Raw genomic sequence first — 18,345 nt, 5'->3', positions numbered from 1 at the left:
AGAACATGCACATGAGCAGGGAGGAGAAGGAAAGGGAAAGAGGGAAGCTCCCCTTGAGCAGAGAGCCCAACGCAGGACTCAATCCCAGGACTCTGAGATCATGACCTGAGGCGAAGGCAGACACTTAACCGACTGAGCCATCCAGATGCCCTGATACGTATTCTTATTTTGATGAAATCCAACTTACCTAATTTTTCTTTTGCTGCTTATGCTTTTGATGTCATATCTAAGAATGTCTTACCAAATTCAAGGTCACAAAGATTTACCCCATTGTTTTTTTCTAAGAGTTTTATAGGTGTGACTCTTACATGTAATTTGTTTCTTCACTTTGAGTTAGTTTTTATATATGGTTTAATGTAGCAGTCCAAATACTTCCTTCTGCATGTGGAAATCCAGTTGTACCAGCACCACTTGTTGAAGAAATTATTCTTTCCTCGTTTGAATGAACTTGGCGCTGTTGTCAAAAATCATTTGGTCATATAGGCGCCTGGGTGGCCCAGTTGGTTGAACGTCTGACTCTTGGTTTTGGCTCAGGTTGTAATCTCATGGATTAGCCGCATGCAGTCTCCATGCTCAGTGGGGAGCCAGCTTGAAGATTCTCTCTCCCTCTGCCCCTCCCCTCCCCCCACATAACACTCACGTGCTTGCGCGCGCTCTCTCTCATAACCTTTTTAAAAAATCATTTGGTCATAAATGTATGTGTTTACTTCTGAACTCTCTATTCCGTTAGTCTATATGTGTGTCTGTATGCCAATACCACACTGTTTTTGCTTACTACAGCTTTGTGTAGTAGTTGTGAAGTCAGAAGTATGAGTCTTACACTTTGTTCTTCTTTTGCAAGATTGTTTTAGCTGTTCAGGGTGTCTTGGAATTCCATGTGTATTTGAAGATCAGCTTTTCCAGTTCTGCAAAAACGGTTAGAATTTTGATAGAGATTGTGTTGAATTTGTAGATCTCTTATTAGTGTTGACATCTTGATAATACTAAGGCTTCCTATCTGTGAACACAAGATGTCTTGCCATTTACTTAAATCTTTAATATTTTTCAGCAACATTTTGTAGTGTTCCGTGTTTTCCTCTGGTAAAACACACTATTAATTTATTCCCAGTTATTTTATTCTTTTAGATGCCACTGTAAATGGAATTGTGTTTTGGGTTTTTTGTTTGTTTGTTTGTTTTTGTCAGCAAGCAAGCAAGCAAGAGCACAAGCAGGGGGGACGGCCGGCAGAGGGAAAAGCAGGATCTCTGCTGAGCCAGGAAACATGATAAAGGACTCAGTCCCAGGACCCTGGGATGGTGACCTGAGCCGAATCCAGATGCTTTAACCTACTGAGCCACCCAGGTGCCCCTGTATTTTTGTTGCTTAAGATTTTTTTTTTTTTTTTAAAGTAATCTCTACATCCAGCATGGGGCCCAAACCCACAGCCCCAGGATAAATAAGAGTCACATGTTCCACCAACTGAGCCAGCCAGGTGCCCCTAAATGGAATTGTTCATTACTGGTTTATAAAAGCACAACTGGTACTTGTGTGTTGATCTTGTACCCTGTAACTTTGCTGAATTTTATTAGCTCTAATAGCTTTCTTGTGGAATCTTTGGAATTTTCTATATATAGGATCCCGTCATCTGCAAATGGAGATAAGTTTTACTTCTTCCTTCCCATAGCCCACATTCTCTTGAATCACAGCATACTGGCCTTTGATACCTTTAACCCCTGGCCCATCTTAAAATAAAATCCCTGTTTTCATAAGAAGTGTTAACTGGTAAGCAGCCCTCTTAAAAATCGAGTTGCTGCCCTGAAAGATAATGGGAATTTCAAGGAACAGAACAAGTCTCCAGTATTAAAAAACAGTAAGTAGCATTGGTAGTAGGATAGAGTGCATGAGACTACTTGTCTGCTACTCAGAGCACACAGACAAGGAAGGTTGTAGCCCTTAAAATAGCCTCTTCAGCTCTGGGAGCTTTGATTCAGGTACTGGTACTGGGAGAGCACAAGGGGGAGTGTTAAAACAGGTGACAACCCCAGGCCAGCTCCATGAGGGCAGAGCTGTTGTCCGCTTTGTTCTCTGTTGTATCTAGCCTCGGCCTGGCACATAAATAATCACTATTTGTTGAACAAGTAAATGAATGAAAGCCACAGATCACAGGATTAAAACTGCCTGGTGGTTGCAGGACATGGGTTGTTGTGTTTTATACCTTTTTTGGGTTATGAACCCCTTTTAGAATCTGATGAAAGCTTTCTACAGGAAAACAACATACATTAATGCACTTACATACAATTCTGTGTATACTTTCAGGATGTTCTTTGATTTCTGAGATATATTCATGTCACCCAAGTTAGAACTTCTGATTCCATTGTAATCCATTGTGCTCCTGATTTTATTTTTATGTAACCTGAGAGTATAATCTGCAGATACCCTAATTGGGAAAGGAGACTGGGGAGGCAGAAAGCTACTGACAGCCAGTGCTTGGGCCCTCCAGGGCTTTGACTGCTCTTGGATTCAGGTGCCAGAAGTCAGGCAGTAGAGTTTTTGCCAGAGCCCTTCTGTGTATGCTCTGGACAAGTAGAGAGATAGGAAACTATCGCTAGCAACAGGAAGTGCCCTGTTGCCTTCTTGCGTGGTCCTCACTAGACACAAAGAATGGGACTGGTTAGTATTCTACCGGTGTGTGCTTAATTTTAGAGTTGATGTGTGTACTTCACAAGTGCTGAGTGTAGCCAGGCACAAAGATAATAGTGTGGCACTTCTTGTAATGATAAGGATTGTCATAGGGTGACATTTAGTAAGGTATGTGTCTCCTCTTTTTTTTTTTTTTTTTAAGATTTTATTTATTTATTTGACAGAGATCACAAGTAGGCAGAGAGGCAGGCAGAGAGAGGGAGAGGGGAGCAGGCTCTCTGCTGAGCAGAGAGTCCGATGCGGGACTCGATCCCAGGACCCTGAGATCATGACCTGAGCCAAAGGCAGCGGCTTAACCCACTGAGCCACCCAGGGGCCCCGGTATGTGTCTCCTCTTAATCTGTTGATAGGATCAGCCACATGTTCCTGTTCCAGGCTTAGAGTGCTCCTTGAACTGAGTTGATATCCACCAACTTCGATCAGAGTTTGATCAGTCTGCTCTCAGAAGTGAGTGGTTCTGTGGGCTGAGTCCTACCCTGAAGCCAAAGGAAGGGCATTGTACCAGAATCGGGCGTGATGAGAGGAGCAGCAAGATGGCATTTTAGGATCTGAGCCCAAGCATTCTTTAGTGGATCTGTGAAGAAGCTGGTCCACAACCAGGCCTGTAATTGTGGGCAGCTGGCAGCATAACACAGCCAGGGCATCTTTCCTGTGTTGGTGTTCTAGGGCTTGTTCCCCATGGGAAGGGCCTTGGACTAAGCTAGTAATAGCATGAGGAATGACATGTTATGTTTTGACATGTGAGAGCTCCTGCAAGGCCAGAATGAGGCATTAATGGTCAGATGACCCTCAGATGTCTCTCCTATTCATTCTTTCTTCCTAGCCTGAACCTTGACTGTCTTATCTCTACTAGTCAAGGTTCCCTGGGTCAAAGCAGTAGCTCCATGGGGCGCCTAGGTGGCTCAGTGGGTTAAAGCCTCTGCCTTCGGCTCAGATCATGATCCCTGGGTCCTGGGATCAAGCCCTGCGTCGGGCTCTCTGCTCAGCAGGGAGCCTGCTTCCCTCCCTCTCTCTCTGCCTGCCTCTCTGCCTACTTGTGATCTCTGTCAAATAAATAAATAAAATCTTTTAAAAAGGGGGGGACAGTAGCTCCCTGCTCCTGTGCTCTGCAGCATGGACTTCTTGGTACTGTTTTTCTTCCACTTTCTGCTTTTGTTTATTCCCTAACAAACATTTATTGAGCATCTACCACATCTGGACAGATTATTGTCTATCCCACAGTGAAAACAGAGGTTCCTTGAGGATGAGAACTGAGCTGCAGTAGATAATGCAGTAAATCTTATAAAATTAGTGATGTAGAATGGTGTAGGAAGCATCCTGTAAAGACTGTCAGAATCACAACTTAATTAGAAGGCGTGAGGTTTGAATGTTCTTTGCAGTTTTCAATACTCGGCTTATCTTCTCCATATTCCTGTTGTCTTCCTCAGCTACTTGGTATCCATCACAGTAATTTTTTTTTTAAGATTCTATTTTCTTTTATTTTATTTATTTGACAGAGAGACAGCAAGAGAGGGAACACAGGCAGGGGGAGTGGGAGAGGGAGAAGCAGACTCCCTGCGGAGCAGGGAGCCCGATGCAGGCAGGACTCGATCCCAGGACTCCGGGATCATGACCTTAGCCAAAGGCAGATGCTTAACGACGGAGCCACCCAGGCACCCCTCTGTCACAGTAATTCATTAGACCCCTACTTTTCAGGCCTGCCTCTTATTTCTTCATTCTAATATATGGCATCCTTCCCAACCACTCATCAGTTTTGAGAGGACCCATGTTACCAACAAGGTTGAAACCCACTTAGTACAGTGCTTCTCCATGCTGATTCCAGTGCTTCCAGAGGGCAGTGACCATCATGGGTGTGGGGTTGGGTTCCATTCAGGAATCCCCACTCAGATAACTGCTACCAGTTACTTAGCTGCGTGTCCTGGTTAACAGTTCCCATGTAATACTTCCTTTAGTTATTACAAGAACTTTTTTTTTAAAAGTTTTTATTTATAGTTATGTGTCTGAGAGAGAGCCCACACAAGCAGGGGGAGCAACAGGCAGAGGGAGAAACAGGCTCCCTGCTGAGCAAGGAACCCAATGCAGGACTCAGTCCCAGGATCCCAGGACCCCTGGGATCATGACCCGAGCCGAAGGCAGTTCCTTAACTGACTGAGCCACCCAGGCATCCCTACAAGAACCTTTCAGGGGCATCTGGGTGGTCAGTTGGTTAAGCATCTGCCTTTGGCTCAGGTCATGATCCCAGGTCCTGGGCTCCTGGGATGGAGTCTCCCATCAAGCTCTCTACTCAGTGGGGAGCCTGCTCCTCCCATTTCTTCTGCCCTCCCCCATCTCCGCTTGTGCTTGTATGCTCTCGGGCACTCTCTCTCTCTGTTAAATAAATAAATAAAATCTTTTAAAACAAACAAACAAAAAAACTTTGAAAGTCAGAAGGAAACTGAGACTCGGACAGCTTGAGCAGTTTGCCGTGGTCACATAGGGCATCAATCCAGTTCCAGCCCGCACCAGAGTTCATAGCACAGGCCACCACAGTGCCACTTTATAGCTGTTTTAAGCATATAAGAGATTGCTTACGCCCTGTTGTTGTAGATCTTAGACCTTAGTTTTAGGTAGTTCTGATATTCAAGTTGTATCTTTATGTATCCTGAATACACAATATAGAACCTATAGTCCACTGCTCTGAGTAGAATAAATGCTCCATCTGTAGTGGTGACTGCCTGGAGAGCTTTCCCATACTCATTGTCTGCATGTGCAGCTTTATAAGGCGGCTTGGGTTGTCCTTAGAATTGTTTTGTTTTGTTTTGTTTATTTTTTGATCAGAGTTGATTACGTTTCTTCAACTGTGGAAGAAGAATGGAGGTCCAAGGTTTTTTAGGACCAGCTTGACGATTCTGGGCAACTGCGTCTTTTTTTTTTTTTTTTTTTAAGATTTTATTTATTTGACAGAGATCACAAGTAGGCAGAGAGGCAGGCAGAGAGAGAGAGGAAGGGAAGCAGGCTCCCTGCCGAGCAGAGAGCCCAACGCGGGGCTGGATCCCAGGACCCCGAGATCATGACCCGAGCCGAAGACAGAGGCTTTAACCCACTGAGCCACCCAGGCACCCCTGGGCAACTGCGTCTTAAGATATGCAGTTGTAGGGGCGCCTGGGTGGCTCAGTGGGTTAAAGCCTCTGCCTTCGGCTCAGGTCATGATCCCAGGTCCTAGGATCGAGCCCCACATCGGGCTCTCTGCTCTGTGGGGAGCCTGCTTCCCCCTCTTTCTCTGCCTGCTTGTGATCTCTGTCTGTCAAATAAATAAATAAAATCTTAAAAAAAGAAAAAAAGATGTGCAGTTGTAAAATTGTATTTACATCATGTCCTTGTGTCTGTCGTATAGTCCCTATCTGGGGAAGAGATTGGCAAGTTTGAGAAACTAAAACAAAGCCAGTGTAGCTTGGAGGGGAGGAGCAGAGAGGTGTGAATTGAGGTCAGAGATGGGAGGAGTCAGGACCCAGATGAGGCAGAGCCTTGAAGACTGGAGTTCAGATGTTACTCTTAGGCAGAGAAAAGGTGTTGGGAGGTTTCAAAGGCAGAGCAGTGACCCAGTTCTGTTTGTCTTTTTTAAAGGTCTTTTACTATCTTTAGATCCTGTGCCTATCACTTCTGTTCTCCCAACACCTTGCTTCTCTGCTTGGCCATCTATCAGATGGGGGACATGAACCTATAGTTTTCTCTTGTCTCTTTAACCATGATTCTGCAGACTTCTCCAGAAAGTAGTTTACAAGAGACCTGTGACATGGAGTGCAAAATAAGCAAAACAAATGTCCTCCTTCAGAGAGTGCTCTGTGGTGTGTGTTGGGGGGTGGAGAGGTGACCGTGGCAGAGCAGAGAATGGAGGCTTCTTGGGCGAGTCTGCCAGAATCCTGGAGAATAAGGCACCTGGCTTCACAGAGCCTTGCTTTCCACAAATGCCAAATGGGAAGTATCCACCTGATAGTAGTGTTATTTTATAGAATACCACAAAAAAGAAGAGCTGAGCAGCAGGGAGTGAGAAGGGGCAAGTGAAGTCTCCTACTTCAGATGCCTTGGAGCATTGGAGGGAGAGAACTGGACTTGCGCTATTGACTTTGGACTATCAGGTGCTGCTCGCTGAAATGGTAGGAGCAGTAGTCAAATGTGGTAGGTACGGTCTGGCTGTAGGAGAGTAGGGTGATTGGGAGCTGGGCTGGTTAGGCTGGGGTAACGTTAGATGCCAGAAGGCAGATCAGGGCAAGATGGCTATACTTAGAGCCAGGTAGTAAGAGGCTGGGGAAACTGAGGAGGGGGGCATTGGCGGAGGGTCAGAGCATGTTTCTTGCCCCCAGGCTTGAGGGATGCGCTCATCCAAGATGTGGGAGAGGGCTGCCCCAGGCCAGGTTTTCAGGAATGTGAGACTTTGTTTTCTTTCACATTTATCAAACGTTAGCCAGGGCAGGCTAAGATTGCAGACTTCAGGCAAAATATATGCTCTCTGGGCATCTGGAGTCCAGTTGAAGATAGAGAAAGCATAGGTAGAAATGACAGAATTCCAGAGTATTTTTTGTAGGACATCAAATGAGTGGAGCAAACAAAAACTGAAGTTGCAGGGCCCAATATCTGTCAGCAGCACTCGTCGGCCCTAAACTGTAGCTTTGTTTCTTTTCAGTTTGCGCTCATTCTTGCCTTAGCCTTTTTTTTTCTTACAATATCTTGGCAGAATTTGATCTGGCTCTGAGTGCCAGCCTACTACTTACAGACTGCACAGATGCCCTAAGGCCATCGTCCCTTTGTATAGCAGAGTCCACCTGGTGTTTGCTCCGCTGGTTCCCCTTCCCTTTCCTCACAGAATTCTCTCTACAGCTATATGCTCACACATCCTCTTACTTGTCCTTGCCTTGTTGTCTGTTTTAATGCATTAATTGTATTTTCTTTGTGATTATTAATAATAACTAGAAGTCAATTTAGAATGATACCAGTGGTTTTCTGCCCATGACTTTTCTTTCCTATTTCATTATTTAAAGATTTATGTATTTATTTTTAGAGAGAGGGAAAGGGAGGGAGTGCTTGTGAGTGCAGGGGGTGATAGAGGCTGAGAATCCTCAAGCCGATTGAGGGGAACCAGATGTGGGCAGGCTCCATCCCATGAGACCATGATGTGAACTGAGATTAAGAGTCCAACGCCCAACTGACTGAGCCACCCAGGCGCCCCCCATTTCATTATTTTAAAAATAAAGACAGAGGCAGTCTGTTTTCTTAGATGAAAGGGAGATAAGGAAGGAATTGTACAGTGGAGAGAAAGGCCAGAGAGTGAAGCATCTCATCTCATCAGCCTCATTGAGCTCCAGACATGAGACAGCAGGTTCCTGCACTGAAAGGCTCAAAGAGGCCAAGGGTCTAGAACAGGTGCACTGAAGAGTTCGAGGAAATTGAGGGATGTGGCCCTTATGCAGGGGTCTAGAATTGTAGCATCCTAGTAGCTCCTGCGTGCAGAAGGTTTCTCTCTTCTTACCTAGACCTGATTTTAAATTGCGTGTTCACTCTTACTGTATATTATGTTTGTGCTTAAATGTTACTACTTTTTAATGGAATAAGATTGGATGTAAGCCATTTTTCCAGGTCTCCATCAACTTCAGCTTCCAGCTGTGTGATTTTAACAAAGTCTCTACTATAACTCAAGGTTCTTTATTCACATTAGAACTTCCCTTATACACAGATCTGAAAATTTTCATTATTAGAAACAAGTAACATAATTAGGGTTTTCCTGTTTTGTGACTTCTGTAAGGTAGGAGAAGAATATGTAAATTATACTTAACTCCTTGGGTTTACCTGGGTAGCTCAGTCAGTTAACTCTTTTGATTTTGATTTTTTGATTTCCACTCGGGTCATGATCTCAGGGTTGTGAGGTGGAGCCCTGTGTCAGGCTCTGCATGGATGTGGAGCCTGCTTAAGAGTCTCTCTCCCTCTACTTCTGCCCAACCCCTCCCATGCGTGCTCTCTCTCTCTCCAAAAAAAAAAAAATAATAATAATAATAATAATAATAATAAAACTAACTCCTTGGTCCACTTTATAGAACATGAAATTTTTCATAATTATCAAAAACATTTGTATGATTTTTCCCAGATATGAATAAAAAAGACATTCTCTTTCTACTGTCTATAAATTAAAATATTACGACTTGGAGAAAGAGCAATACTTGGACTCCAAGCACTAATTATCTATAAACAATCTATATTTCAAAAGTCTTTAATATGTCCCAAATATATTAAAACTCGATTTTTATTATTAAATCTGTTTATTCTCCCCCTCTAATTGTTATTTCCTTTTAAGACAACACCAGAGAAAATGTGTTTTTAGTTGTAATTTTTTTCCACTGGGTATTTTACATATTTTTTTAACTTTATTTTTAATGCAAATCTCAAAAATAGAATTCTCGGTCTTTACCTTTAAATTTTAATTGTTTGGAACACCTGGGTGGCTCAGTCCATTAAGCATCTGCCTTTGGCTCAGGTCATGATCCCAGGGTCCTGGGATCAAGTCCTGCATCAGGGTCCTTGCTCAGTGAGGAGACTGCTTCTCCCTCTGCCTGCTACTCCCCCCTGTTTTGTGCACACTCCCCTCTATCTCTCTGACAAATAAATAAAACCTTTTTTAAAAATAAAAAAATAAAAATGTTAATTTTAATTGTTCAACCAACTGAAGTGTTTCGTTTCTTTTCTTTTTTTTTTAAGATTTTATTTATTTATTTGAAAGACAGAGATCACAGGTAGGCAGAGAGGCAGGCAGAGAGAGAGGGGGAAGCAGGCTCCCTGCTGAGCAGAGAGCCCAATACGGGACTCAATCCCAGGACCCTGAGATCATGACCTGAGCCGAAGGCAGAGGGTTAACCCACTGAGCCACCCAGGCGCCCCAACTGAAGTGTTTCAGTTGAACCTGTAACATAAATTTGAAAATAATTATAATAATGTAATCTGTAAATACATGAGTTGCTTTTTACACCCTTTCTCCTATACATATCTAGTACTTGGCATTTTATTTTTGTCTCAGAACTTCTCATCAAATGAAGTCTAATTCTTGGGCATCTGGCTGGCTTTTTCAGTGGAAATGCAACTCTTGGTCTTGGGGTCATGAGTTCAAGGCCTTCACTGGGCCTGGAGCTTACTTTAGAAAATAAAAATTTTTAAGAATCGAATTTTTTTAGGAATATATTTATTTATTTGAGAGAGTAGGATGCGAATGTGAGCGAGAGGGGGGCACGCAGAGGAAGAAAGAGAAGAATTTCAAGCAGGCTCTGTGCTAAGCGTGGAGCCTGACATGGGACTCAATGTCATGACCCTGAGATCACAACCTGAGCTGAGTCAAGAGTCAGGTGCTTAACTGACTGAGCCACCCAGGCGCCCCAGAATCTTAATTCTTACCAGATTAACTTTTTTTTTTTTTTAAGATTTTATTTATTTGACAGGGAGAGAGAGATCACAAGTAGGCAGAGAGACTGGTGGGGCGGGGCGGGGGGGGCAGGCTCCCCACTGAGCAGAGAGCCCGATGTGGGGCTCTGAGTACCCTGAGACCATGACCTGGGCCTAAGGCAGAGGCTTAACCCACTGAGCCACCCAGGCGCCCATCAGATTACTCTTTATAAGCCATCCTACCACTGAGTTGAATTAATGGTGCTCCTAAGTAAAAGAGTTTGAGTCAGAATTTAGGCAGGAACTTAGGGCAATTTGTTTTTTCTTATTTATACTGTGTTCTAACCAGGGAGCCTCATTTTCTCATTTTACCAAGTATTAAGGCTGGTTTCCACAAGGTGAGAAGTTTCATTTGTTAATAGTGCTGTTTTCCGCCTAAATGTGGTGACTGCATTTTTCTCAGTAGGTTTGGAGAATCACAAGTAGAATGGTAAAATAAAAAACTGGAGGATGGAGAGGTAGACAACTCAGAGCAGCCAGTCTGGGTTCATAAGGGGGATGTTGTGAAGATAGTGCATGATAAACAGTGGCTGTCTTGGTGAGCAGAGACTGAGAGCGGGAGGTTGAGTGGTCCCAGGCACAGTTGGGCCATGCTGCCTTTGCACTATGCAAGGTGGCAGGGACACAGATGGCCAGGATTGGATGCTGCTGGCTTTTACCTCTGCTTTGTAGTGAACCAGCAGCCTGTGACATTGGAGAGCTCCAGACTGTAGATCTGTCATCCCAGCCTGCCTTGTAGGAGGGTAGTGTACCTTGGGGATCGAGAGGTGGTAACATCTCTGAAGAAGCTCTGCAGGTAAAAACCTCTGGTGTCCATTGAATTGGAAACCAGGCCTGTGTAGCATACTCCACAGGGGCATGTTTCCTTCTCTGTCCTCTTTGGACCTTCCCACTGGCTCTAAGCGGCGTGAACCACTTTCATATTGGTATGCGGTCAGATCAGAACAAAATCACCAAGTTTACAAACTTGGAAAACATTGACAAAACATTAAGCTGTCTGCTTCCCAGTGGCCTGTGTAGAGGGGCACTCAGTCATCAAAGCAACATATCTCCAGACCTCCCTGTAAAGGGACTTATTTTTTGGTGCTGTCTTCACCTCAGGTCAGGATCCTGGAGTCCTGGGATCGAGCCCCACATTGGGCTCCCTACTCTGCGTAGAGTCTGCTTCTCCCTCTGCCCCCTCACCCCACTCTCATGCTCGCTCGCTCTCACTCTCTCTCAGATAAATAACATCTAAAAAAAAAAAGAAAAAAGAAATGGGTGATCTTGGGGTGCCTGGATGGCACAATTGGTTAAGCATCCAGCCCTTGGTTTCAGCTCCAGCTCCTGATCTCAGAGTTGTGAGATCAAGCCCTGTGTTAGGCTCTGTGCTCAGTGTGGAGTCTGCTTCAGATTCTCTCCCTCTGTCCCGCTCTCTCTCTCAAATAAATAAAATCTTGAAAGAAGGAAACGGCTATCCTCTGTTTGGGTCATGGTCTAAATAAGTGTTGGAGTCTGGAGTTTGGGTCTCTAAAGTTTTTCTCATCTTAGGCACCTTACTCCCCGCCACCCCCCACAAGATTTATTTATTTTAGAGAAAGCATGAGCTGGAGGAGGGGCAGAGGGAGAGAAAGTAGAAGCAGATTCCCCATTGAGTGGGAAGCCTGACACGGGGGCTCGATGACCTGAGCTGAAACCAAGAGTCAGACACCCACCGCTCCCCCTCAAACCAACTGAGCTGCCCAGGAGCCCCTTTTGTTTTTTTCTTTGGCTTTCTGTTTCTTGTTTATTTCTGATTTATAGACCGTATCACCGGGTTTTAGTGTTTCTGCTCGTCCTGGCCATCTTTTTTTTTTTTTTTTTTAAAGATTTTATTTATTTGACAGACAGAGATCACAAGTAGGCAGAGAGGCAGGCAGAGAGAGAGGAAGGGAAGCAGGCTCCCTGCCCAGCAGAGAGACTGATGCGGGACCTGGGCCGAAGGCAGAGGCTTCAGTCCACTGAGCTACCCAGGCACCCCTCATGCTAGCCATCTTACATACTAATTCAAATGACTAGTTCATACATAGCCTCCCCTCTGTGGATTCTCCTCAGAAAACATAACCTCCTTTTCCTCACAAGGCAGTGACCCACCTAGTAACCAAGAGAGGCAGATGGGGCTCCAGAGTTGGCTTTAGAGCCCAGAGCTGTGTACAGGTAGACTTACAAAGCTGCCTTGTCATCTCTGGGATCTGTGGTCATTCCAGGCCAGCAGTCAGCTTGCTGGACCAGTAGCTAGCTTGGTTTGTTTGTTTGTTTGTTTGTTTGTTTGTTTTTAAGATTTTATTTGAGAAAGGGAGAGTGAGAAAGCACAAGTGGGGTGGGGGGCAGAGGGAGTAATAGACTCACCACTGAGCAGGGAGACCGACGCAGGGCTGATCCCAAGACTCCAAGATCATGATGTGAGTCAAATGCAGACACTTAACCAACTGAGCCACCCAGGTGCCCCAAGGACCAGTAGCTTTAGCAGAAAGAAGACCCTTTTTTCCCCAAATGAGATAATGCGTGAAACCTAGTTGCCTGTCAGATTTAACATTTTTTATAAGTAGAAATGTATTTTTTAAGTTGAGATTTATAAGAATTAGCTAAAAAGGCAATTGAGACAGTTGACAGAATGGGAAGGAAAAAACTGGAAATAACATGAGTGACAGATGCAGTCTGCTATCCACTTCAGCATCCAGCTTATTTCTGAGTGTGTTTTGTTGCAAGTAGTGATAGGTCTCTTTTAGCCTTTACCTTGTCATCTGGGGAGTCTTCAGTCAGACACATGGCACAGGCAGCTTCATCCCAAGGAAGATGTGCATGGAAAGCAGGTGGGGCAGCACGGCTTAATGTAGCAGTAGAGCATTCCCATATGTACTGTTTTCTCTTAGAACTTTATAAAATACAGGCTTAAGTTGAAATCCCAATCAGACATTTGTTGGGCCCTGAAAACACCTCTCTAAAGCTCTGTGGGTCTGCAGAACAATTGGAAAACCTCTTCCGAAACAGAATTCCTGCCTTCCCTTTGATGAGTTGAGCAGCCCCTAACCGGTGCATGTCCTCTGACAATAGCTAGGATTCCTTTCACCCTGCAGTTTAAAGTCCTAAAAAGATGCTCAAACCTGGGCTTCCTTCCCCTGTGACGGCCCCACAGAGAGGCCAGGGAATGAATAACTCAGGGAGACATTATTGCTGCTGGGCATTGGGGGAGATGGCATGGTGAGTGAGGTCTTGATGATAGCAGTTCCACCCCCATGTACATTGGGGTGGAGATAGATTTTCAGATTTTTTTTTTAAGATTTTATTTATTTGAGAGTGAGAGAGAGCACAGGGGTGGGGTGAGGGGCAGTGAGGGCGGAGGGAGAAGCAAACTCTCCACTGAGCAGGGAGCCTGATGGACTTGATCCTGGGACTCCGGGATCATGACCCAAGCTGAAGCAGGCGCTTAACCGACTGAGCCATCCAGGTGCCCTAGTTTTGTGGGGGGTTTTTTTACACTTTTTTGTGTGATTTCACTTTAACCATTCTCAGAGTTAAGTGTTCATTTCTTTCCTGTTGGAGTTAGTAACCAATATAGGGAGGAAAAAAAGGCTGCTTTTGTGCTCAAAAGCTGCTTCATTTAGTACACATTCTCAGGGGTGCCTGGGTGGCTCAGTCGGTTGGGCCGCTGCCTTCGGCTCGGGTCATGATCCCGGAGTCCTGGGATCGAGTCCCGCATCGGGCTCCTTGCTCAGCGGAGAACCTGCTTCTTTCTCCGCCTCTGCCTGCCTGCCACTCTACCTGCTTGTGTTTTCTCTCTCTGACAAATAAATAAATAAAACCTTTAAAAAAAAAAATACACACTCACCAGCTGCGGACGACATTGTGCTTATTGGTAGCACCTTGTGTCTTTGGCACTGCTTGATTTTGGTTTGAGCACTGAAAAAAACAAATCCTTAAAAAAATCTGTAGATTCCTTTGGATAGAACAGTGGGTATGGCTTAAAGTAAGCCTTTCAATAAATAAATAAGATAAAGTAAATTTTTTTTTTTTAGTTTGCAGAGAAAATGCTGACTTTGTCTTCTTTCTCCATCCTTACAGGTTGGTGACATTGTGAAAGTCACAAGGATGAATATAAATGGCCAGTGGGAAGGCGAAGTGAATGGGCGCAAAGGGCTCTTCCCCTTTACACATGTCAAAATCATTGACCCTCAAAACCCTGATGAAAACGAGTGATTGCTGTTGCCTGTTTTCTGCTGCTTCCTTGTTCTGCCTGTCATAGTCTCCTTTGAAGTGGGAAAGCATTCTCTCTCATAGGCAAGTTACATTGCATTGCCGATGTCCAGCTTTCTGCAGAGTGGCGGTCTCTCATACACATTTGGAATGCACACAGTGGCTGCCTCGGCATTTGTATCATAGTTGTATTGTCAAAGAGTAGCAGATTTTAGAGTTCTTTTGGATCATAAACTGGAAATACTGGTGGAAGCACACAAGTGGAGAGAAGTTGACGAGGAAGGGGTCTGTCTTCTCATCACTGCCCTGTTTGTATTTGTGACTGATTCTGTCCCGTTCATCAGATGGAGCTTGAGGCCATGGTGAGGTGTTGCCGTCGCTGTTGAACAAAGCAGTGGCTCAGTCACCACTTTGTTTTTCCTTTGAAGAACAGAGAAAATGAACCTTAAAGAAGAGGGAATTCTGTCCTAAACTCCCCAAATCTGGCTCTTCTTTTTTCCTTTTTGGTTTGGTTTTGGAAGACTTAATTAGACTTGTGTGTTCTGAACAGGTTTTTAAGTAGCAGGTTGGATTTTTGTGATATTGTAAGGAATGACACGTGCCTCTGAGCTTCCAAACTGAAGCTGCTGTAACTAAAGGAATATGAAAACAACAAAAACACCAACCCTTGGTTGCCAGTTGTACCTGTTTTGCCATATAGCAAACAACACACAGAAAAATCAGTCGTAGTGTGCCAAGCTTGTGTGCGTGGCCTCTTGGATTACATTGTCCTCAAAAGCATCAGAATGGGGGTGATTTGGGGAAAGCTTTGCTTACCTTGTTTGCCGTGACGACAGGAGCAATGGGGGGAAGCACTTGGCCAGTTTTCTGTACAGCTTTTTAGTGAATTACACCCCTTTAAGTATAGGAATTAAGTTTCTTTAAAAAGGTTGTTCATAGAATCATTGAATTCATTAATGACTTTAAATTCTTCTCACTGAGGCCCACTCCTCACTGCTGCAGCCCACGCTCACAAGGCTGCCAGAGAAAGATGGTGCTGCTAATACTGGTTCCCTGGTCTCTGTATCCATGACGCTCCGAGGCAAAGAAAATGCAGGCTCTGGAAATTGACTCATGCATTTGATGTCTAAGATTTTAGTGACTAGGGAGAACCATTACCCATTTAACAATTTGATGTTAACATTTCCTTGTTAGCTAAAAGAGGGCTGTTCATACAAGCCAGCTTGGTAGAAAGGTGTGGCTGATCCCTTGTCTGGTGCACATAGCAGTTTAGGATTCTGGAACCTTCATGCAATTCAGTCTGCTCTCCTTTCTAGAAATTGGTGAAGACAGGCCTCAGCTCAGAATGAATACAGCAGACCTAGAAATGTAGCAGCCACCTAATGAGTGATTGCATCATTTGCTGAGCATCTGCTCTAACCATGGCCCTGTCTCCCAGGGGTCTTAGGTTTTGAGTTAGAGTGATAAATATTTTGTGGTGACAGAACTAGCAAAGCAACCATTTTTTCAATCTTTGTTTAAATCAGTATTCCATTAGGCAGGTAACTACCGTATTAAAGAATCTTGAAAGTGTTCCTATGACAAAATTAATGATCAGTTGGGGAAAATATCACTGTGGCTGCCCGTCTGTGGTTTTCCTGGGAAAAATGCAGTCTGCTCTCCCTAATCAGTGAGCACTGTGGCCACCTCTTGCTCTGAAGGTGCTGCTTCTCCATTGTAGTTGCCTCTTATTCTGAGTTCAGGCCCAGCCCAGCTCCCACAGCGAGTGGCACAGGCATCCCTCCTGTCCACCTGGACACAGCGCTCACCTTGCAGCTGGTGACCTGGTACTGAGGGGGCCGGCCAGCAGAAGGTGGAGTTTGTGCCTTGTTCAAAGAGGACACAAACCTTAAGACTTTTTAAAACCAAGTTTAACTGAGGGGCTTGGCATGTTTTGGTGACAGTAGTTGGTTCGGAGTACAAGAAATGTATGGTCATTTCGGGAAGCACGATTTCCCTTCATCCATGTCTGCGGACCCATAGCAGGACCCACCTCACGTGGACCACTTCAGAATCTGAGCACCCTGCAAACCTACTTTGGCTTCATAATAAGCCTGCTTGTCACTTCAGCCCATGTGCATGTCTCCAGGGCTGCCCAGGAGATTGGGAGCCCAAAATAAGGTGAGCCTTGAGTTCTGAACTCTCGGGATATGTGCCAAAAGTAGTACCTTTTTGACTTAGGACCTTACTAGTTTTTTTCATCAGGCGGGGAGATTCTCTTCATCACACTAAATATACAAAAAAAAAAAAAAAAAAAAAATTCCTCACCTCAGCTTCGTGCCTGGGTTCCCCAGTGATTGGGGAAGACTTCCTGTTTCAGAAAGCGATGCGAATCTTCCAGAGGAGCTGCCTTTGCTCCTTGGTTGGTCTCCTTTTAGGATTGTTCATTATTGCTACTTGTTCTGGTCTACTGTGTGTCACTTAAGAAAATATTTGGATGTTAAATTAACTCACTTGGGAACTGAACAAATTATGAACTCTAGGGCATTGGTGGTTTAACTCAAAACGTATTTATCCTGAGAAGGACCTCCCAACACAGGAGTCATCCTTGTCATTTCTTTGTGGTTTGGTACCACCTGATGGCACGGTGGAAGAGGAGCACGTGTCCGCGAGCTGCCATTTGACAACATTGGTCACCCGGACAAGACACCTTCTGTGCTCTTGTTGGAAAATGGAAAAGGGGGAAAGACAGCTGCTCCCTCCTTGGAGCTCAAGGATCCCTGGCTCCGTGCTGACTTTCTTTTACAGCTGTTTACAGACAAGACAGGCCAAGGCAGACGGCCACTGCTCTTGTAATGTTTGCTCAGAGGAATATTACCATTTTATTTTTGAAAAGGGATGATGTGTTTTTGTGCCAGGTGTTTATAATTTAATCCTTTAATATTATGTTCATTAACCTCTTAAAATGAGTGACTTTTTGATTGTTTTAACACAGTACCTAAGACTAATGCTTTCTGTGGACACCACTGAGCTCTGCCTCAAACTCCACCCTCTGGGACCAGAGACCTCTGTCCCTGGTTAACTGCTATCAGTGTGGAAACTGAGCTGGTTGTATATTCTAAAGGAGTAGGACAGTTCCCTGAGACAGGGTCGTTGTCTCTGCAGGAGGAACAGTGGCCTTGCTTCTAGACGGTCTTCACTGTGTGTTTTAAAATGACAACAACACAAAACTTTTGACCTGTAACTTAAAGATCATAAACTTCAGGCAATAATATTTTCTGTGTAAGCTTTTAAAATTATTTTTGGGGATCATAGCTTGTTTTATTTTGTGCTATAAAATTAACAGTATTAAATGACTTATATTCTTAGAACATCGAGTGTCTTTTCTTAACAGATTAGTGCCTTTTTATTTTTGTATTCATTTTACGTTACTGGTCCGGGCATCAGAACCCTTGTTTCCATGGCCTGTTTGTACATTGTCTCAATAAAACTTGCATCAGCCGGTGGTGGCAGCGGCGGCTTTGGTGTTCGGTGTCTCCTCAGTGCTGCCTGCAGGCTCCTTAGCCCACATCAGCCTCCCAAACAGTTAAGCACCTGGCGAATGCCTGTGAAACAGAAACAGCTGGTGCTCCTCTGGGGATGCTGCGTCTTGTGTTGGTGCATTGGCCCTTCCCCACAGCTGGGGCCCCCCTGCAGAAGAGTGTGCATGCGCAGTGGGTGCTATGGGGGGCTGGTGCTCAGTCTCGGCCTTTGGACGACAGAACAGTAGTTCCCACGCTTTACACCACCAAGGAAAACCTGGGTGTTCCCTTCAGGCACCTGTCTCTGAAGGCTTCTGTTAAATACTTGTTCAGCACAAGCTACCCCAGGTTGAATGGTTTCAACTGAAAGTCCTGGAAAACAAGCAGCCTCATCACAAGTTAGGGCATGATACCTGCTTAACTTTTTACATTATTTTCTGTTCCTGTCTGTATATTGCCTTCCCCCTGAACTCCAGGGACCTGCAGGTAGACAGCT

At 44.6% G+C, this 18,345-nt stretch overlaps 1 protein-coding gene across 1 annotated transcript in view; it reads left to right on the top strand.

Moving 5' to 3' along the window:
* CRKL (CRK like proto-oncogene, adaptor protein) overlaps nt 1–17,848 on the top strand; it is a 42,911-nt gene extending 25,063 nt beyond the window's left edge. Inside the window, exon 3 of the mRNA XM_080821696.1 lies at nt 14,218–17,848. Coding sequence (XP_080677822.1) covers nt 14,218–14,352 — 135 coding nt within the window. The 3' untranslated portion in view covers nt 14,353–17,848. The remainder of the gene's footprint in view (nt 1–14,217) is intronic.
* The last annotated feature ends 497 nt before the right edge of the window (nt 17,849–18,345 follow it).

The sequence above is a fragment of the Martes martes genome (genome assembly GCF_963455335.1).
Source record: "Martes martes genome assembly, chromosome: 13".
Lineage (NCBI taxonomy): Eukaryota > Metazoa > Chordata > Mammalia > Carnivora > Mustelidae > Martes > Martes martes.
Note: the sequence above shows the minus strand (reverse complement) of the source record. Positions and strands in the feature narration are given on the sequence as shown.